The 18,492-nt window shown below is 46.3% G+C and overlaps 1 protein-coding gene across 3 annotated transcripts in view; it reads right to left on the bottom strand.

Annotated features, from left to right (window-relative positions):
* The window catches only part of FSIP1 (fibrous sheath interacting protein 1), a 393,370-nt gene that overhangs the window by 162,230 nt on the left and 212,648 nt on the right, over positions 1-18,492 (bottom strand). For all 3 annotated transcript variants that reach the window (XM_040332131.1, XM_040332133.1, XM_040332132.1), the window contains exon 7: positions 16,545-16,651. In XM_040332131.1, coding sequence (XP_040188065.1) covers positions 16,545-16,651 — 107 coding nt within the window. The remainder of the gene's footprint in view (positions 1-16,544; positions 16,652-18,492) is intronic.

Genomic DNA, 18,492 nt, shown 5'->3' with positions numbered 1-18,492 from the left:
AGTGTCCTCACCCCCGCTCCTGTCACCAGTAACAGCAGCGGCGCCGGGCTCCTCAAGGCAGTGGTGCCGCTGACTGGCTGACTGCTCCCCAATCCCCCCCCCCGTTTTCAGTGTCCTGATCGCCGGCCCGTTCCTGTCACCAGTAACAGCGCGGCTCCTCAAGGCAGCGGCTTGCTGACTGCTAAAGAACCCCTCCCCCTTTCATTGTCCTGCCCGCCCGCTCCTCTCACCAGTTTTAGCAGCGGCGCCGGGCTCCTCAAGGCAGCGGCTTGCTGACTGCTAAAGAACCCCCCTCCCCTCCTCCTTTCATTGCCCTGCCCGCCCGCTCCTCTCACCAGTTTAAGGAGCGGCGCCGGGCTCCTCAAGGCAGCGGCGCCGCTCATTGTCTGACTGCTCACCCCCCCCCCCCCGCTTTCAGTATCCTGATCGCCCGCTCCTGTCACCAGTAACAGCGCGGCTCCTCGAGGCAGCGGCGCCGCTCACTGTCTGACTGCTCCCCAACCCCCCCCCCCCCGCTTTCAGTGTCTTTGTCCTGATTGCCCGCCCGCTCCTGTCACCAGTAACAGCGCGGCTCCTCACAGGCAGCGGCGCCGCTCACTCGCTGACTCCTCACAGGCAGCGGAGCAGGCAGAATGGGCTGGCGAGCGTCAGTATGCCGCTCCCCAAAAGGTGCCGCCTGGTACCACCCGGTCCCATCATAGGGCCGGCCCTGCTCTAAAATAAGAATACATAAATAATATAATAAAGTGTACCATCATCCATAGATTTAGTATAGCGAAATTGGGTCTAAGGTCCCCAAACCAAAGAGCCAAGTAAGAGGGGGGGCACGGTTGGACTATTGCGGTACTGATAAAATAAATATCAATTATACAAATGCAAATATAAAACACAAAAAATATTTTATTGAATACAACATCAAAAAGGTTACAGGCTTAAAATAGTGACGACCGTACATAACACCAGTAAACTTGTCCCCAAAGGGGAAGAAGACGGTGCATTGAGGGTCACGACAATCATCTTGACTAGTTTCGCGGCAAAAAACGCTTCATTAGAAGCATGTCTAAAATTGAATTGACAAACAATCAATGGTTATACATTGAGGAAAACTACAATATGTAGATTGGGGAACAAGGGCTCAGCTGCTTACCTAAAAAACCTCGGGGGCAAGGGCAACCGGGGATCACCAGGCAAGGTCCCATGCCGCGACCAGAAGGCACACATATGTGGATGTACCTACTTGCCAAATATGTAAGGTAAAGGAAGTGGTTAATATCTAGAACCCGGTGCACAAACACACGTGATATCGACCAGTGATGAGAGTGTGGAATTGTGTGGTGGTGTGGGTGAGAAAAGGAAGTAGAGGGAGGAAAGGAAAAAGAGGGAGTGAGCAACAAAGAAGGGAAGGAAGGGGTAAGGGCAGGGCCGGCGCTAGGCATAGGCAAGTTAGGCGGCTGCCTAGAGCGCCAGGGTAGGGGGAGGCGGCAAAATCCGAAGCCACTCGAGTCGGAGTATTAAAATACCTCCAGTATCTGTATTTTTTAAAAACATGCTTTATGGCGCGCTAGGGGGGCGGTTGCGCCGGCGGTGAAGACATCACTTTCGCCACTCTATCCCAAGCCTGCAGTGCCACCGTAGGTCCGTAGCAGCGGCAGTGAGATGATGAGGGGTGAGAGCCGGGACGACAAGGAGCAGCCGGCCGGAAGTGCTGCAGTCCGGGCTTGCCGTGATATCCGATCCCCCCTCCTCCTGGGCGCTCGGGGGTCTGTTGAGAGGAGCGGCTGCGGAGGACAGGCAGACAGACAGGAGAGGAGAGGACTGGCAGCAGCAGCAGCTGCATCGCTCTCCTTCAGTAAAGCCTTCACCGCGGCTGGCTCAGGTATTTACTGAAAGCACAGGCAGCACACTCTGCACCCAGTCACATGAAATAAAAAAATGGAATTTGCTGTTAAGTTTAAAGTGCATTGTGTGTACAGAGGGTGAAAAGATATATGTGTGGGGGGGGGGGGGGTTGGGGTACAGTGGGGGTCTGGGGAACTGGTGTGTTTGTGGGGGGGGGGTTGTGGGGGGTACAGAGGGGGATCTGGTGTGTGTGTGTGCACGTGGGGGTACAGAGAGGGAACTGGTGTGTGTGGGGGGGGGCAGAGGGGGATCTGGTGTGTGTGGGGGGGTACAGAGAGGGAACTGGTGTGTGTGGGGGGGGGCAGAGGGGGAACTGGTGTGTGTGGGGGTACAGAGGGGGATCTGGTGTGTGTGGGGGGGGTACAGAGAGGGAACTGGTGTGGGGGGATGTGCGGGGGGTACAGAGAGGGAGCTGGTGTGTGTGTGGGGGGGGGCAGAGGGGGAACTGGTGGGGGGGTACAGAGGGGGATCTGGTGTGTGTGGGGGGGGCAGATGTGCAGGGGGGTACATATAGGAACTGATATGTGTGTGTTGAGTGGTTTAAGGGGAACAAAGGTGGGGGGGGGTGCAGAGGGGAACAGGTGTTCAGGATGATACAGTGATGGGGTGATCTGAGGTGTGGACGTTCAAATTCACTTTTGTAAAATAAATAAATGCAGATTTTTTTTGCAGGTCAAAAAATTTGCATTTATTATTGTTTCTAGTAAGAACCTGTAAAGCATTGTCAGTGTATCTGTTGCTCGTACAGACAGGCAGTTACATAGTTAGGCCCCTTTCACACGGAGTGGATCAGTAATGATCCGCCTCCGTGTGCTCCGTAAGCTCAGAGGGGATCGCTCCGTTAATCCCCGCTGAGCTGTCGGATGACAGGGCGGCCTCCGCACACTGTGCAGGGACCGCCCTGTCTTTTCTCCGCTCTCCCCTTTGGGGGAATCGGATGAACACGGACCGTGTGTGTGAATGTATTTATCCGATCCGCAGACGGAAGAAAAAATAGGGCATTCTTCCGTCTGCAAAATCGGATCTTTGCGGAGGCGGAAAATTATAGGGTTATAAATAAATGGTGATTCTGCGCAACATATCACACTAATAGAATAGTGATATCACATAAGCAAGATAAATGTAAGAGCTGACAAATAATCAGCATATAGTATTAAATGCAAGGAGAATAGTGAGTCCAAATATAAATATATATATACTCAAATAGTGAATAATGAGTCCAAAATATATAATACTCATAAGGCGAATGTGCAAAAATATATAAAGAATATTGTGCAAAAAAAACGGAATGGAAGTTCAATCCCAATAGTAAACACAAATCAGCTGTCAGGGCAGATATTCTGAATGTACTGGATGAAGGTGAGCACCAGCTCTATGGTGTGAGTGCACGGCCGTGTGATAGAAGATAAACCAGATCCCTGGCTGAGCTCCCGGGACTCTTACCTCTCAGCCCTCCTAAATGGGCATTGATGTACAGGTCACTCGCAGCCTTCTATGGGTGGTCCCTGATGTTTCCTCTCTTGATCTGATGGATCCTTCCTTAATTGGGACAGATGCTCCTCAAAACCAGATGGATGATGTGGGTTATAAGAGAGAGAGAGAGAGGGGACTCCCATAGTGAGGTAACGTTTGGTGCAGGTAAAATATGTTTATTGAGGAAAAACCTGCACTTACATTAAAAGAAAATGGACTCATTATTCACTATTTGAGTATATATATATTTATATTTGGACTCACTATTCTCCTTGCATTTAATACTATATGCTGATTATTTGTCAGCTCTTACATTTATCTTGCTTATGTGATATCACTATTCTATTAGTGTGATATGTTGCGCAGAATCACCATTTATTTATATTCCTGTTTTATGTCATGTAAACATAATTAGGTTTTGCTGCACTATATATTTTTGGTGGATTCACTCATTTAGGATCCATTTTAGCGCAAAAGCACTTGTCACTTTATCCAAAATTATAGGGTGTCAGTGGATGTTTATCCGCTGACACCCGTGATCTCATGGGGATCAATATATGTCCCTTTTTCATTCGCAAACAGATGGATAAGAAAGCGTACATATGGTCCGCAAGTGTGAAAGGGGCCTTAGCCTCTCTGTATACTGCTCTAGTCTGTGGACCACAGCTGGCGTGAGGAAGTGAGCCGGTGCCATCCTCTAGTTGTCTTTGGGCCAGGTCCAGGGGCACAGGTGCATGCATGTGGACCATGGCTTAAGTATAGGTGAAGAGGCACCGCAAAAATCTCAGTGAGCGGAGGAGCGAATGGGGGGGGCGGCAAAATGAGGCTTCGCCTAGGGTGTCAAAAATCCTTGCACCAGCCCTGGGTAAGGGAGTGGGGGGGGGTGAAGGAATAAAACAAAGGGGGGGGGAAGATAAGTAAGGGATAAACAGGGAGCACAGAGGGAAGAGAAAAAGGAGTAGAGAATATAAAAAGTGTACCTTGGATACAAAGAAGATATATGGTGCATTAAAGGGGTCCCGGGAGCAGGTTCCCAACTGAAACAGGTGCTGAAGATTTTTTCAATTTTCAATCAAATCGGACTCAGCCGCCTTTTATGGGTGGGACTGGGCTTCTCCGGGCTGTCTCCCAGGGCCGACCAGGTGACCGCCCTGTTGAGGTCAATCAGTCCCGCCTCTCGGGGCTGTACCTCGCCTGGACGTGTCCCTGTGTGGGCTTCCGCCCTCACACCGTGGGATACTGGCTCACGGCGCATGCGCAAACTTACCGCACTGCTGCCGTGCGGGCGGCCAGATCCGGCGACGCTGCATAACGGTGATTGTTCACCTGTGTCAGCGCTGCCGGATAGGGTGCATATAAGCAGGACTCTCCTCCTTCCAGCGCAATGAATGCCAGTTTCCGGGATCGCTGTGGCTCTATCCAGCCCACAGTAAGTTATCTCTAGCCTCCTTTTATAGCCTTCTAGTTATTAACCCTGGTCACCCCCTCCTCCCCACTCCTCTATTTTTATTCACTATCACCCTTATTTACACATGTATGTTTATATACAACCCCCGAATTTACACATTATTTTCTTTCATCCAGGTGTCATTGTGCTGGCGTCACTACCCTGACGCCACCCTGGGATTCTATGTGGTCCCTCTCCTTTACATACTTCATTTCTCTTAACATTTCTCGCTGAGTTTACATGTGCTCTTCAGCACCTGTTCCAGTTGGGATCCTGCTCCCGGGACCCCTTTCATGCACCATATATCTTCTTTGTATCCAAGGTACACTTTTTATATTCTCTTCTCCTTTTTCTCTTCCCTCCATGTTCCCTGTTCATCCCTTACTTCTCTTTCCCCCCCTTCTTCCCCCTTTTTTTTGTTTCCTTCACCCCCCCCCACTCCCTTCCCCCTTCTCTCTCCCTTCCCTTCTCCCTCCCCTTCTTTCCTGCTCACTCCCTCTTTTTCCTTTCCTCCCTCTACTTCTTTTTCTCACCCACACCACCACACAATTCCACACTCTCATCACTGGTCGATATCACATGTGTTTGTGCACTCCCCACTAGTCCAAGGTCCGGGTTCTAGATATTAACCACTTCCTTTACCTTACATATTTGGCAAGTAGGTACATCCACATATGTGCGCCTCCTGGTCGCCGCATGGGACCTTGCCTGGTGACCCCCGTTTGCCCTTGCCCGCGTTTTTTTTTTAGGTAAGCAGCTGATCCCTTGTTCCCCAATCTACAAATTGTAGTTTTCCTCAATGTATAACCATTGAATATTTGTTAATTCAATTTTAGACATGCTTCTGATGAAGCGGCTTTTGCTGCAAAACTAGTCAAGATGATTGTCGTGACCCTCAATGCACCGTCTTCTTCCCCTTTGGGGACAAGTTTACTAGTGTTATGTACGGTCGTCACTATTTTAAGCCTGTAACCTTTTTGATGTTGTATTCAATAAAATATTTTTCGTGTTTTACATTTGCATTTGTATAATTGATATTTATTTTATCAGTACAGCAATAGTCCAACCGTGCCCCCCTCTTACTTGGCTCTTTGGTTTGGGGACCTTAGACCCAATTTCTCTATACTGTGTTGATTTAACTGACAATTAACGTCTTTTTTTCCCCCACAAATAGAGCTTTCTTTTGGAGGTATTTGATCACCTCTGCGGTTAAAAAATGTTGTGCTATAAACAAAAAAAGAGCTGGAATTTTGAAAAAAAAAATATATTTTTTACTTTTTGTTATAATAAATATTCCAGAAAAAAATATATATAAAAAAAATTGATTTCTTTCTCAGTTTAGGCCGATATGTATTCTTCTACAAATTTTTTGTAAAAAATAAAAATAAAAATAAAAATCGCAATAAGCGTTTTCTCAGCGGCCTCTTTAATACAAAGTCCCGCCTCCTATTTTATAAAAAAAATATGTCTTCCACAGTTTAGGTCGATATGTATTCCTCTACATATTTTTGGTAAAAAAAATTGTGTATATTGATTGGTTTGCGCAAAAGTTATAGCGTCTCCAAAATAGGGGATAAATTTATGGCATTTGTATTATTATTTTTTTATTAGTAATGGTGGCGATCAACGATTTTTATCGTGACTGTGACATTATGGCCGACACATCGGACACTTTTGACACCATTGTCATTTATACAGTGATCAGTGCATAAAAAAATGCACTGATTACTTTGTAAATTACACTGGCAGGGAAAGGGGTTGAACACTAGGGGACGATCAAGGGGTTAAGTGTATCCTAGGGAGTGATTGATTCTAACTGTAGGGGGGGGTGGGCTCACTACAACATGACAGAGATCACTGCTCCCAGTGACAGGGAGCAGTAGATCCTTGTCATGTTGCTAGGCAGAACAGGGAAATGCCTTGTTTACATAGGAATCTCCCCATTCTGCTGCACGTGCACGCACGCACGTGCCCACAATTCCGCAATTTAAAGGGGGCAGCCGACCACTGACGTATATCGGCATGCAGAAGTCGGCAAGTGGTTAAAACATTCTCCTGAGCTGGCAAAAACTAGATTTTGAGGGATTCTATTCCACATTTTTACAGCTCTTACTGTGAAGAAGCCTTTCGGTATTTGGAGATTAAATCGCTTTTTCTGCAGATGTAAAGAGTGCCCCCTTGTCCTCTGTGATGACCTTTAGGTCAATAACTCTATTTCAAGTTCACTATATGGGCTACTTATGTATATAGGTTGATCATATCTCTCCTTAATCTCCTCTTCTCAAGAGAGAATAAATTCAGTTCAGCTAATCTTTTCTCATAGCTCAGCTCCTCCATGCCTCTTATCGGTTTGGTTGCTCTTCTCAGCACTTACTCCAGTTCCCCAATATTCTTTTGCCTTTCTCTCTGCAATCCATACCTCTCTTTATAGAAGAAAGGACCTTGCTCGCTTTGGAAACTGCTGCTTGACATGGCATGCCGTTATTAAGCTTTTGATCTACCAGAACCCCCAGATTCTTCTCCACCATTAATTCATCCAGCTGTACCCCCCCCCCCCCCCCCAATGCATGCATATTTTTACCCGTAAGTGCATAACTTTATATTTTTCAACATTGAACCGAATCTGCCAAACAGTTGCCCAATTAATCAGTGCATTGAGGTCAGCTTGTAAGATGGAGACATCCTGTGAGGACGTTATTCCACTGCACAGCTTGGTGTCATCTGCAAAGACTGAAATTGTACTTTTAATCCCAGACCCAATATCATTTATAAAGATATGAAAAAGCAAGGGTCCCGACACTGAACCTTGGGGTACAACCACTGATAATCTTAGACCATTTAGAGTATAATTGATTAACCACTACTCTCTGAATGGGGTCTTTTTCTATGTGGTCTTTTATTAAACTCTCCGATAAGAAAAAAAGGGGGACCACCCGAAGGTGTTTGGGACTTTAAATGAGAATACCTCTGTGATGCATCTCCATCCTTGTGTCTGGACTTTATATGAGATTACATCCATACTATATCTCCATCCCAAATGCGGAAAATTGCAACAAAGGGAATTTGGGACTTTAAATGAAACAGTGGGCTACATGGGGACAAAGTAATGAATCAAACCATAGATGAAATGTTCATGTATTGAGAAAATAGAATATTTGGTAGAAACAAATAGCTTGTAGAAACAAATAACTCTCCAGTATCTTCCCAACTATAGAAGTTAAACTAACAGGTCTGTAGTTACTTGGTAAAGACTTTCATTCCTTTTTAAAAGTTGGACTTACGCCAGTCCAGTGGTACTATGCCAGTCATTAAAGAGTCCCTAAAAATTAGAAAAAATGGCTTTGAAATGACAGAGCTTAATTCTTTTTGGATCCGTAGGTGTATGACATCTGTTCCATGTGCTTTAATTGATATATATATAGTGGGAGATTAGCTCGTGAGGATCACCTTTTCTCAGAATAAAGGTCAGCGTACAGGCCACAGCGTACAGGTACAGGCAACATGCCAGGTTTCTTTCAAACCTGGCATGTTGCCAGCTTTATTTACAAGTGGTTTGCAATTGTCACCCACAAAACACAAGGTAAAGCAAACCTTTGTTTTTCAATCCAACAAACAGAGCTCCTCTCACTCAGATTCCCTTCTGAGTCTCAGGCCAGAGCACTGCTTTGCTCTCTTCCTGGTCTTTTAAAGTCCAGCTGAGTGTGGACTCCAGTGGACCAGAACATCCGGACTGGAACCCAGTCTGCCACAGAGGCTGAAAAAACCGGGCCAGATTTTGGTTCAGTCCCTTACAGTGGAACGAATGCAAGGTGAAATAAGCCTTCCTAAGGGAGTCTACCCCTGCTTGTACTCGGCGCAGGTGCGATTCCCAATCTGGGCTGTGGATAATAACATCGTCCAAGTAAGCAGCCGCATACAAGAGAAGCGGTCTCAAAGTTTTGTCCATCATTTGCTGGAACAATGTAGGGGCTCCATCAGGGGCGTAACTAGAAATCACAGGGCCCCATAGCAAAATGTTGTATGGGGTCCCCCGAGCCGCCCTAGTGTCAATGCAGCGTGACCTGTGCCCCATACAGCGTGACCTGTGCCCCATACAGCGTGACCTGTGCCCCATACAGCGTGACCTGTGCCCCATACAGTGTGACCTGTGCCCAATGAAGCGTGACCTGTGCCCCATACAGCGTGACCTGTGTCTAGGGATGAGCCGAACATACCCGCGTTCGGTTCACACCAGAACGTTCGAACAGACCGATCGTTTGCGCGAACATTTAGAACCCCATTGAAGTCTATGGGGCTCGAACTTTACGAATTCAAAAGTGCTCATTTTAAAGACCAATATGCAAGTTATTGTTGGAAAACGTCTTTGAGAACCCGGGTCTTGTCCCAGGGAACATGTATCAATGGAAAAAAAACTTTTAAAAAACTGTATTTTTTTCTTGAGCAGCAATTTATATATATATATATATATATATATATATATATATATATATATATATATATATGCATACATACATACATACATACAGTATATGTATGTTTTATGTACTACTTTTTTAATGAATAAACTGCAATATTTATTGTGAAGTGCCAGTTTATGAGTTGAGGACACATTTCATTCACATGCATTAAACAAATAAATATAGCACAGATGCAACAACAAAATAATTTAATCTGTATGCTATACTAACAATAAAACACACCACACTGTGTGATAATGGTTCCCTCGCAGGGAATTTCTAAAACAAGTTGCAACAACTGGGACTCCTTCTGCACTATATTTCTATGCAGGCTCCAATGTGTGGGACCCCTGCTACCCCAATGCGTCTGCACACATGTGTTAATCTGTGCAGAAGAGTAAGTTTGGGATTGCTGAGTGAGTATGCCGGCTTGTGGCCCCTCTCCTCAGGCTGCCTGTATTGATTGTGCAAAGTGGGGCCCAGGCCCTGGGCCACTCACTCCTCAGTGCCCATGAAATGCAGCCTGATTAGTGCCCATCAATGCAGCCTTGCCAGTGCCCATCAAATGCAGCATGATCAGTGCCCCATTATTGCAGCCTTACCAGTGTGCATACAATTCAGCGTGATCAGTGCCCATCAAATGCAGCCTTACCGCCTTTCCAGTGCCCATCAAATGCAGCTTGATCAGTGCCCATCAAATGCAGCTTGATCAGTGCCCATCAATGCAGCCTTGCCAGTGCCCATCAAATGCAACCTGATCAGTGCCCATCAAATGCAACCTTACCAGTGCCCATGAAATGCAGCTTGATCAGTGCCCATGAAATGCAACCTGATCAGCGCCCATGAAATGCAGCCTTGCCAGTGTCCATCAAATGCAGCCTAGCCAGTGCCCATCAAATGCAGCCTTGCCAGTGCCCACCAAATATGGCCTCACCAGTGCCCATCAATGCAGTCTTACCAGTGCCCATCAATGCAGTCTTACCAGTGCCTATCAAATGCAGCCTTGCCAGTGTCCATCAAATGCAGCCCGATCAGTGTGCAGCAATGCAGCCTGATCTGTGTCTAGCAATGAAGCCCGGCATGTGTCTGAATCTGGGATTTGAATATCCCAGCGCGATCCCGCCCTCCCCTCCCTCAGTCCACCTCCTCCTTCTCCAGTGGCCGCTGTAACAAAGTCCCGGCTCCTATAATTTACATCACACTGATTCAATTTGCCAATGGATCAGTGTTCACCCATCACTAGAGCTGGGACTTTGTAACAGCGGCCACTGGAGGAGGAGGAATAGGAGGACCGAGGTAGGGGAGGTCGGTGCACCTTGACAATGAGAACGGCATTCCTGCTGTGGAAAAAGTAAAGGAACGGACTTGAGCCCTGGGTGTTCACACCCATGTGATTCAATCCCTGTCCGAATTTGCAGATCGCACTGCAATATGCGAACTGATTTGGGGGTGCCATTAAGTTTTAATTGGCACTCCCAGCAGTTCATATGGGGCAGTGTGAACTGCCGACAGGAGACATGCGATGTGGGAACCCCCAGTGGATTTGCAGGGTTCCCGCATTGCAGCAGTATGACCGGCCCTTAATCCTAATGGCATGCTGCACACACTAGAAATCACACTCACACTGGAGACTGCTCTGCATTTGCGATTCCTGTGCGGGCTGTGACTCCAGAAATGATGGAGGGTCCTATAGACCCTTTCTTTGTATTTAAGGAGACACAGCAGCCCACACAGTATAAATGGGCTGCCATGCCCACTAAGGATGAGCTCCGGCGTGTTCGCATAGAACATGTGTAGAGCCCGCCAGGAAGTCGGCACCCGTGCGGCGCTAATCACAGCCAGGCAGACATTTCCCGATCTCTGCAGCCGAGCATCGGGACAATGTCTGCCTGGCTGTGATTAACGCAGCGCGGGTGCCGACTTCCTGGCGGGCTCTGCACATGTTCTATGCGAACACGCCAGAGCTCATCCTTAATACCCACACAAAATACACCTTGCAGAGCCACATCAGTGTGAACTAAAGGAAAAAATCCCCCCCCCCCCTCTACTGCTTAAGAACCCCCCACCCACAAGCAAAACTCCCCACTGCAAAACACCACCCTCCCTCATATATCTCCACAATATTAACCCCCCTGTCTCTGATCACACCTCAAGGCAAACATATCTCCCTCATTTCTAATGCTAAATAATATCTCCCTTCATTCAACAAACTTCCCACCCAGAACCAAATCCCTGCCAATAACCACCCCCTGTAAACTTCTCTACAGGAAACTTACAGGGGGGACCTTCTCTAAAACCAAACCCACCCCCTTTCCTTAACCTCCCCACCAAAAGAATCTCCCCCAGGCAGGAATTCTCACACCCTCCTTCCTCCACATAGAAAGCCATGCTTCTCCACCTACCTGACCTCATTTTCAGAAATCGGCACGGCACAGAGGCAGGAAATTAAATCTTCTGCATCCCCGGTCTCCCTTCGGCTGTGTCAGAGCTGTGGAGTCTCTGGGAGATCCCTCCGCAGTGTGCTCTCATTGGCAGAGCGTGCCTGGAGCAGTGTATGTGTAAGCAGCCACGGCTGCTAACGGGAACGACGTTCCTGCCAGGCCCCCCTGATCCTCACTCGGCTGCGGGCCCCATAGCGTCCGCGTGGGTCGCTATGGCGGTAGTTCCGCCACTGGGCTCCATGCAGACCAAAAGGCATTCACTTGTACTGAAACGAGCCCTCAGGAGTGGAAAAGGCGGTCTTCTCCTCGGCCGACTCAGTTAGTGGTATTTGCCAATAGCCTTTCATTAGGTCTAGGGTTGTTATGTAGCGAGCCTGTCCCTACCTGTTCACGAGTTCGTCAACGAGAGGCATCGGGTAAGCGTCGAACTTGGACACACTGTTGAGTTTCCTAAAAACATTACAAAACCTGATAGTGCCATCAGGTTTTGGGACCAGCACTATGAGGCTCGAACACTCACTGGGCACTCTATCACGTCCAACTCTAACATATTTTTGATTTCTTTTTTAATCCCTCTCGCCTGGCCTCTGGGATTCTATACGGCTTTACATTTACCCGAACCCCTGGTTCCATCATTGTCATGCTGGATCACATTGGTCAATCCGGGTAAGGGGAGGAAAAGTCTCTATTTTTGTGCACAAATGTCCTAACGTAATTTTGTTGTTTCCACGGATAGGGAATCCGTTATGGGGACGTCAGGTGTCACCAGTACCCAGTCTGTTGGAGGCGGGGATGCGACCAGTAAAGTCTCTCTGGCCTTTCAGGGCTTTAAGAGATTCACATGATGAATTTGGTGCGATTTCCTTTTCTCTGGTTGGCAGACTTTGTAGTTTACCTCCCGCACCCTTTTGTCAACCTCAAAGGGACCCTGCCACTTGGCTAGGAACTTACTTTCCACCGTGGGATCCAGTACCAACACTCTGTCCACAGGGCTGAAAGTACGGACCTTGCCACCCTGCTCTGGGCCTCCTGGGCTTGCTCCATATGTTCTCGTACCAGGGGCGGGACAGCTGCGATTCATAGTTGCATAGTTCGTCAGGTTGAAAAAAGACACAAGTCCATCAAGTTCAACCATAAGAAATAAAATAATAATAATATCGTACAATCACATATACCCAATTCTATACGCACAGTTGATCCAGAGGAAGGCAAAAAAAAACAGCAAAGCATGATCCAATTTGCTACAGTTATATTATGTACATTTAGGAAAGTATCCAGGCCTTTCTTAACCCCCCTGGCGGTATTCCAGAGTCTGACTCGGGGTTACATTTCTGTGCTGCGATCGGTAACACCGAGTCAGACTCGGGCTCGCCTCGCTGAATGCACAGGCATGGTTTACTTACCTTGTCCCTGGATCCAGCCATGCCACCGCGCGGTGTGAGCGAGCGGGTGCTCGCTTGATTCACACAGTGCCTCTGTGTGCCGCCGATCTCCGTTCCCTGCGACATTACGACGCACGGGGGCGGAGATCTGCGCCAAATTCAAAAAGGTAAACAAACACCTTACATACAGTATACTGTAATCTTATAGATTACAGTACTGTATGTAAAAAATACACACCTCTCTTGTCCCTAGTGGTCTGCCCAGTGCCCTACATGTTATTTTATATAATAAAAACCGTTCTTTCTGCCTGCAAACTGTAGATTGTCCATAGCAACCAAAAGTGTCCCTTTATGTCAAAAATGGTTTTAGAGCAGCTAGAAAACAGCGATAATAAATTATAATCACTTGCAGAATTGTGCGATAGCGATTTGTGGGGAAATTCGTCATTAAAAAAATAAAAGTAATGACAGCAACAATTCTGCAACTGAGCAAATTTCAGTGATTTTGAGTTGATTTCATTATTGAATAATTTTTATTATAATTATATTATTATTTGTTATAATTATTTATTATATTATAATTTTGTTTTTAAAAAAAATTCATACCCGGGATGCCTACTAGACTCTTGTTTGGTCAGATTTAGGTGAATTATTCCTAAAAATTACAGGCCTACAGTATATAACGCCAAGATTCCTTGCAAATAATGGTACCGCTTTCAGCACCTAAAATCTGAAATAATCATACCGCTAGGGAGGTTAAAGCACTTTACTGAGCTGGCCAGAACCACCTCTGCAGGGAGTCTATTCCACATTTTCACAGCTCTTACTGTGAAGAAACCTTTCCGTATTTGGAGGTGAAATCTCTTTTCCTCTAGATGTAAAGAGTGCCCACTTGTCCTCAGTGTTGACCGTAAACTGAATAACTCAGGTTCAATATATGGACCCCTTATATATTTGTACATGTTGATTATATCTCCCCTTAATCTCCTCTTCTCAAGAGTGAATAAATTCAGTTCCTCTAATCTTTCCTCATAGTTGAGCTCCTCCATGCCTCTTATCAGTTTGGTTGCCCTTCTCTGCACTTTCTCCAGTTCCCCAATATCCTTCTTGGGAACTGGAGCCCAAAACGGAACTGCATATTCCAGATGAGGTCTTACTAATGATTTGTACAGGGGCACAATTATCTCTCTCTCTCTCTATGGAGCCCATACCTCTCTTAATACAAGAAAGGACTTTGCTCGCTTTGGAAACTACAGCTTGGCATTGCATGCCATTATTGAGCTTATGATCTACCATCAAGGAGACATGCTCTATGATGCTTCTATATGGGGTGGCCTCACCTTCCCACGTTTCTTTGCCATCTCGAAGCCCCCTGGGATGCCTACCATACAAAAGCTCTTAGGGGAAATAACCTGTGGATGCCTGCGGAAGCTAACGTATGGCAAACATGAAATATGGCAGTAAAAAATCCAGCTTCTCAAATCTTTGTCGCCCACCTTTTTCAGCATACTTTTCAAAGTTTTATTAAATCTTTCGACCAGACCATCCGTTTGGGGGTCGTAGACAGAGGTACGGAGATGGGAGATTTTGTATAATCTACACAGTTCCTTGGTAACCCTGGACATAAATGGGGTGCCCTGATCCGTTAAGAACTCTTTTGGGATCCCCACTCGACTAAACACCTGGATCAGGTCCTTGGAGATAGCCTTAGCGGTGGTGTTGAGCAAGGGTATGGCCTCAGGATAGCACGTTGCATAGTCCAGGATCACCAGAATATGTTGGTGACCCTGGGCAGATTTCACAACCGGCCCCACCAGGTCCATGCCAATCCTCTCAAAGGGGACCTTGATTAGAGGGACAAGGGGGCTGCGAAAATGGGGCGACGGTGCCGACATTTGGCACTCAGGGCACGATTCGTAGTACTCCTTGACATCTGCATGCAACCCAGGCCAGAAAAATCTCTGGGCAATTCTCTCCCTGTTATTTTTTACACTGAGATGTCCCCCATTACATGACCATGGGCCAGGTCTAGCACCACCCTGCGGAAGGGTTTGGGAATTAGTCTACCTTGTCCTCTCCATGTTTTATCACTCGATACAATAAATTGTTTTTAAATGGTCATGCAGGGGAAGACACCAACCAATTAGGATCCACCGGTTCCCCATCCAACATCTTCACATTTTCCCTGGCCCTCATGAGGGTGGTCTCTCGCAGTTGCTCGGAAAAAAAAATCCTCTCTCCTGACCGCCAAGTAGGTACCACATTTTGGCTACTCTCAATGTCAGGGTGAGAAGGGGTCTCCTGTTCATTACCCTCAGGATAAGAGCTAGCTTCCAGGTCCTCCGGCTCCCCAGCCATGACAGATAAAGGAAGAGGATCTCCGGCTTCCTCGATCCCACCAATAGTATCCCCTTACCTTTGGCAAAAAGGATCTGGTGAGAGTTCCCATGCTTCCCCAGCAGCGGGAGCTCTATCTACCAGCCTCCCTTTGTTCTCCCACAAATTTCAAAAATGGGGAAAATCTCTCCCCACTAAAGCTTCATAAAGCAGTGAAGGTACCATTCCCACTGAATGTGTTACACTGCCCTAGGGGGTATCAACCTCAACCACCGCTGTCTGGTAGTCCCGAGTGTCCCCATGGATGCAAATGACCCTAATAGTACTGGGGTGTAGTTTTGTGGGGTTTACACAATCATTCCTGACTAGGATCACCACCCTACCAGTGTCTCTAGCAGGGCTGTGAGTGGCTATCCATCCACTGAAATAACACACATCTGTTTTTTAATGCGACTGACAAGACGCAGTATATGCGACCTGTGCAAACAGAGAAATGCGTCTTTTCATATAAGCATAATCGCATTGCATAGCTTCATCATTTATAGGACAGTTTGTGAGGAACGAATGCAAGGTGAAATATAGCGATTATCATGTATCTTAAAGCAGGAACAAAAATTGTTTCTGGACAGCCGCACTCTGAACAAGTTGCAGCCTTTGTTAAAAAAAAGGACAGCACTACAAGTCACAGCAACATGAAATCAAACCCGGCTGCTGACGCGTTTCGCACTGAAACTAGTGTTTAGTTATGTATCTCACCTCGCATACCGTCACAATATATCTCAACATAGATCCCACTATAGATTTTCATAGAAACTTTCAGCCATCACAGACCCCCATTTCCTCTACAAGACCACTTAAATGCCATCCAATGCCCTACAGCAATCCATATATTATAGACCAGGGATAAGCAATTAGCGGACCTCCAGCTGTTGCCAAACTACAAGTCCCATCATGCCTCTGCCTCTGGGTGTCATGCTTGATGCTGTCAGAGTCTCGCTATGCCTCATGGGACTTGTAGTTTGGCAACATCTGGAGGTCCGCTAATTGCTTATCCCTGTTATAGACCCTCTGCCATTTATACTTGTGTTAAAAGAAAATATTAACATACCTCAATGTTCTTTTGAATAAAATCTACTCTTCCTTTTTGGTCTTTATGCTTCTTCTGCTTTGCTTTCTGATTCAATCTCTCACTAGTTTCCATTCCAGAAGCTTTACCTGAAACGTAACCGGTTTTAAAATACAATGTTTTGTTGAAAAGAGCAATAAAAACTATACTGCATTTTTTACAAACACAAGCAGAATGTAAGAAATTTACAGCTGTGTTTAATGTATTACCAACATGTATGTATTTAATTAAGTCTATGTGGGTATTGACATGTTATTCTTTCAACAGCCTGTGGTAGTGTACTTCCTCCTCCACGTAAACGAAACCCCAGCACGAACATACAAGAAATCAGTTGTCAGACTCAGACACCTCTTAGACGCGGCAAAAGCTTGTATTCCGCTTTGCTGGCGGTCCCCAAACCCACCGACGGTGGCCATGTGGCTGCGGAAGGTGGACGACATTAATACAATGGAAGACTTGACTCTGACAAAACAGGACAGGACTGAACGATACACCCATACCTGGAGGCTGTGGAACACTTTTAAATACTCGGCGGAGGGCCAAGCCCTCAGAGTTGACTCCTAGACAGAAACGGAAGATGTATATCAATGTCTTAACTGGAAGACTAGTAGCCAGAAAGACCTCCTGGAGAGGACCACTAGAACCTGGCGGCTGCCGGGGTTGGTGGACTCCATGCTTGAGACTCCCCCCCTCTTTACCCCTTCCCCCCCCCTTCCTCCTCCTTCCTCTTAACACTTCTCTCTCACACAACTTTCCTCTACTTCCCTTTTAGCCGCTTTTACGGCGGCAACTACTCTCTCTTTTAACACTACTTTCTCTATTGACTAACGCTTAGAAAACGTAAAAAAGGGGAGGCTGTGCCCGTGGTCCCTTACATGCCAATTGCTCCTCACCAGATCTTGGCCCTCGAAAGAGGGCGGACAAGACATATGCTCCTGAGGACAAGGGGACAAGACGGAGTGGGAACCCATGCGAAGAGGTCATCACCTCTTTTTGATGTCAGATAGTGCCCTTGATATGCCGTCCTCCTATGTATGTTTATGACCTTTGTCTTTTATGTAGAAGTTGCAATTACTGTAATGTTTGTGTTATGGTTCATGTGGACCAGTTTCCTGCTAAGTATAAATAAACATTTAAAAAAAAGAAGAAGAAAAAAGGAGGCACTTCACTTCTTTACTATAGTCCTTTGTTTTCAGGTGACTTCTGTTGGCCAGATCATGTACTGTCAAGAAACTTTGGCTCTAATGCAAAAGATACATGGTATTAACCCACTTAACCCTTGGCACTGCTATTCTACGTAACTAAAAATTCTGACTACCATCCGGGAAAAAGTGTCCTCACACAATGCTTTACGCTCACTGAAATAATGCAGGCACTGGACAAACAATAAATAAATGTTTCATGACACACATGCTGGAAATCACTTATCAGTGGGTGTGTCAAATGCACACTCTATCATGCCAATCAGAAAAATGGAGAATTATACTAGACTGATTTTATTCTTACAAGTATTTTACTTTCTTATTATTATTTTACATGAAAAAGTCACTGCTACCACTAAGGAGATTGGCCCCAATGTGCACCAGGAGTGTACACTGTGGGTTTCAAAAATATAAGCACAGACATGAACACACACACATTTATTTTGACAAGCCAGTGTCATGTTGCAGCACAAAAAGGCATTTAGAGCATAATTGTATGTATAGGAAATGTATGGGTTTCACCTAGGGTTCTCACCTATATAGGGTGCTCACCTATATAGGGTGCAGGGCTCCAGGATGTATATCTGGTAGAAATAAAACTGGATTGGCAATTTTCTCAGAGTTCGGCAAGTTTTGGTCTTGGTTCTGGAGCCTGGTGGCTTTGTAGAGTTTTAAGTGGGATGAAGCCTCCAACCCTAGAGTTCAAGTTTTCATGGAAACTAGTGGCA

The sequence above is a fragment of the Rana temporaria genome, chromosome 13, assembly GCF_905171775.1.
Source record: "Rana temporaria chromosome 13, aRanTem1.1, whole genome shotgun sequence".
NCBI lineage: Eukaryota > Metazoa > Chordata > Amphibia > Anura > Ranidae > Rana > Rana temporaria.
Note: the sequence above shows the minus strand (reverse complement) of the source record. Positions and strands in the feature narration are given on the sequence as shown.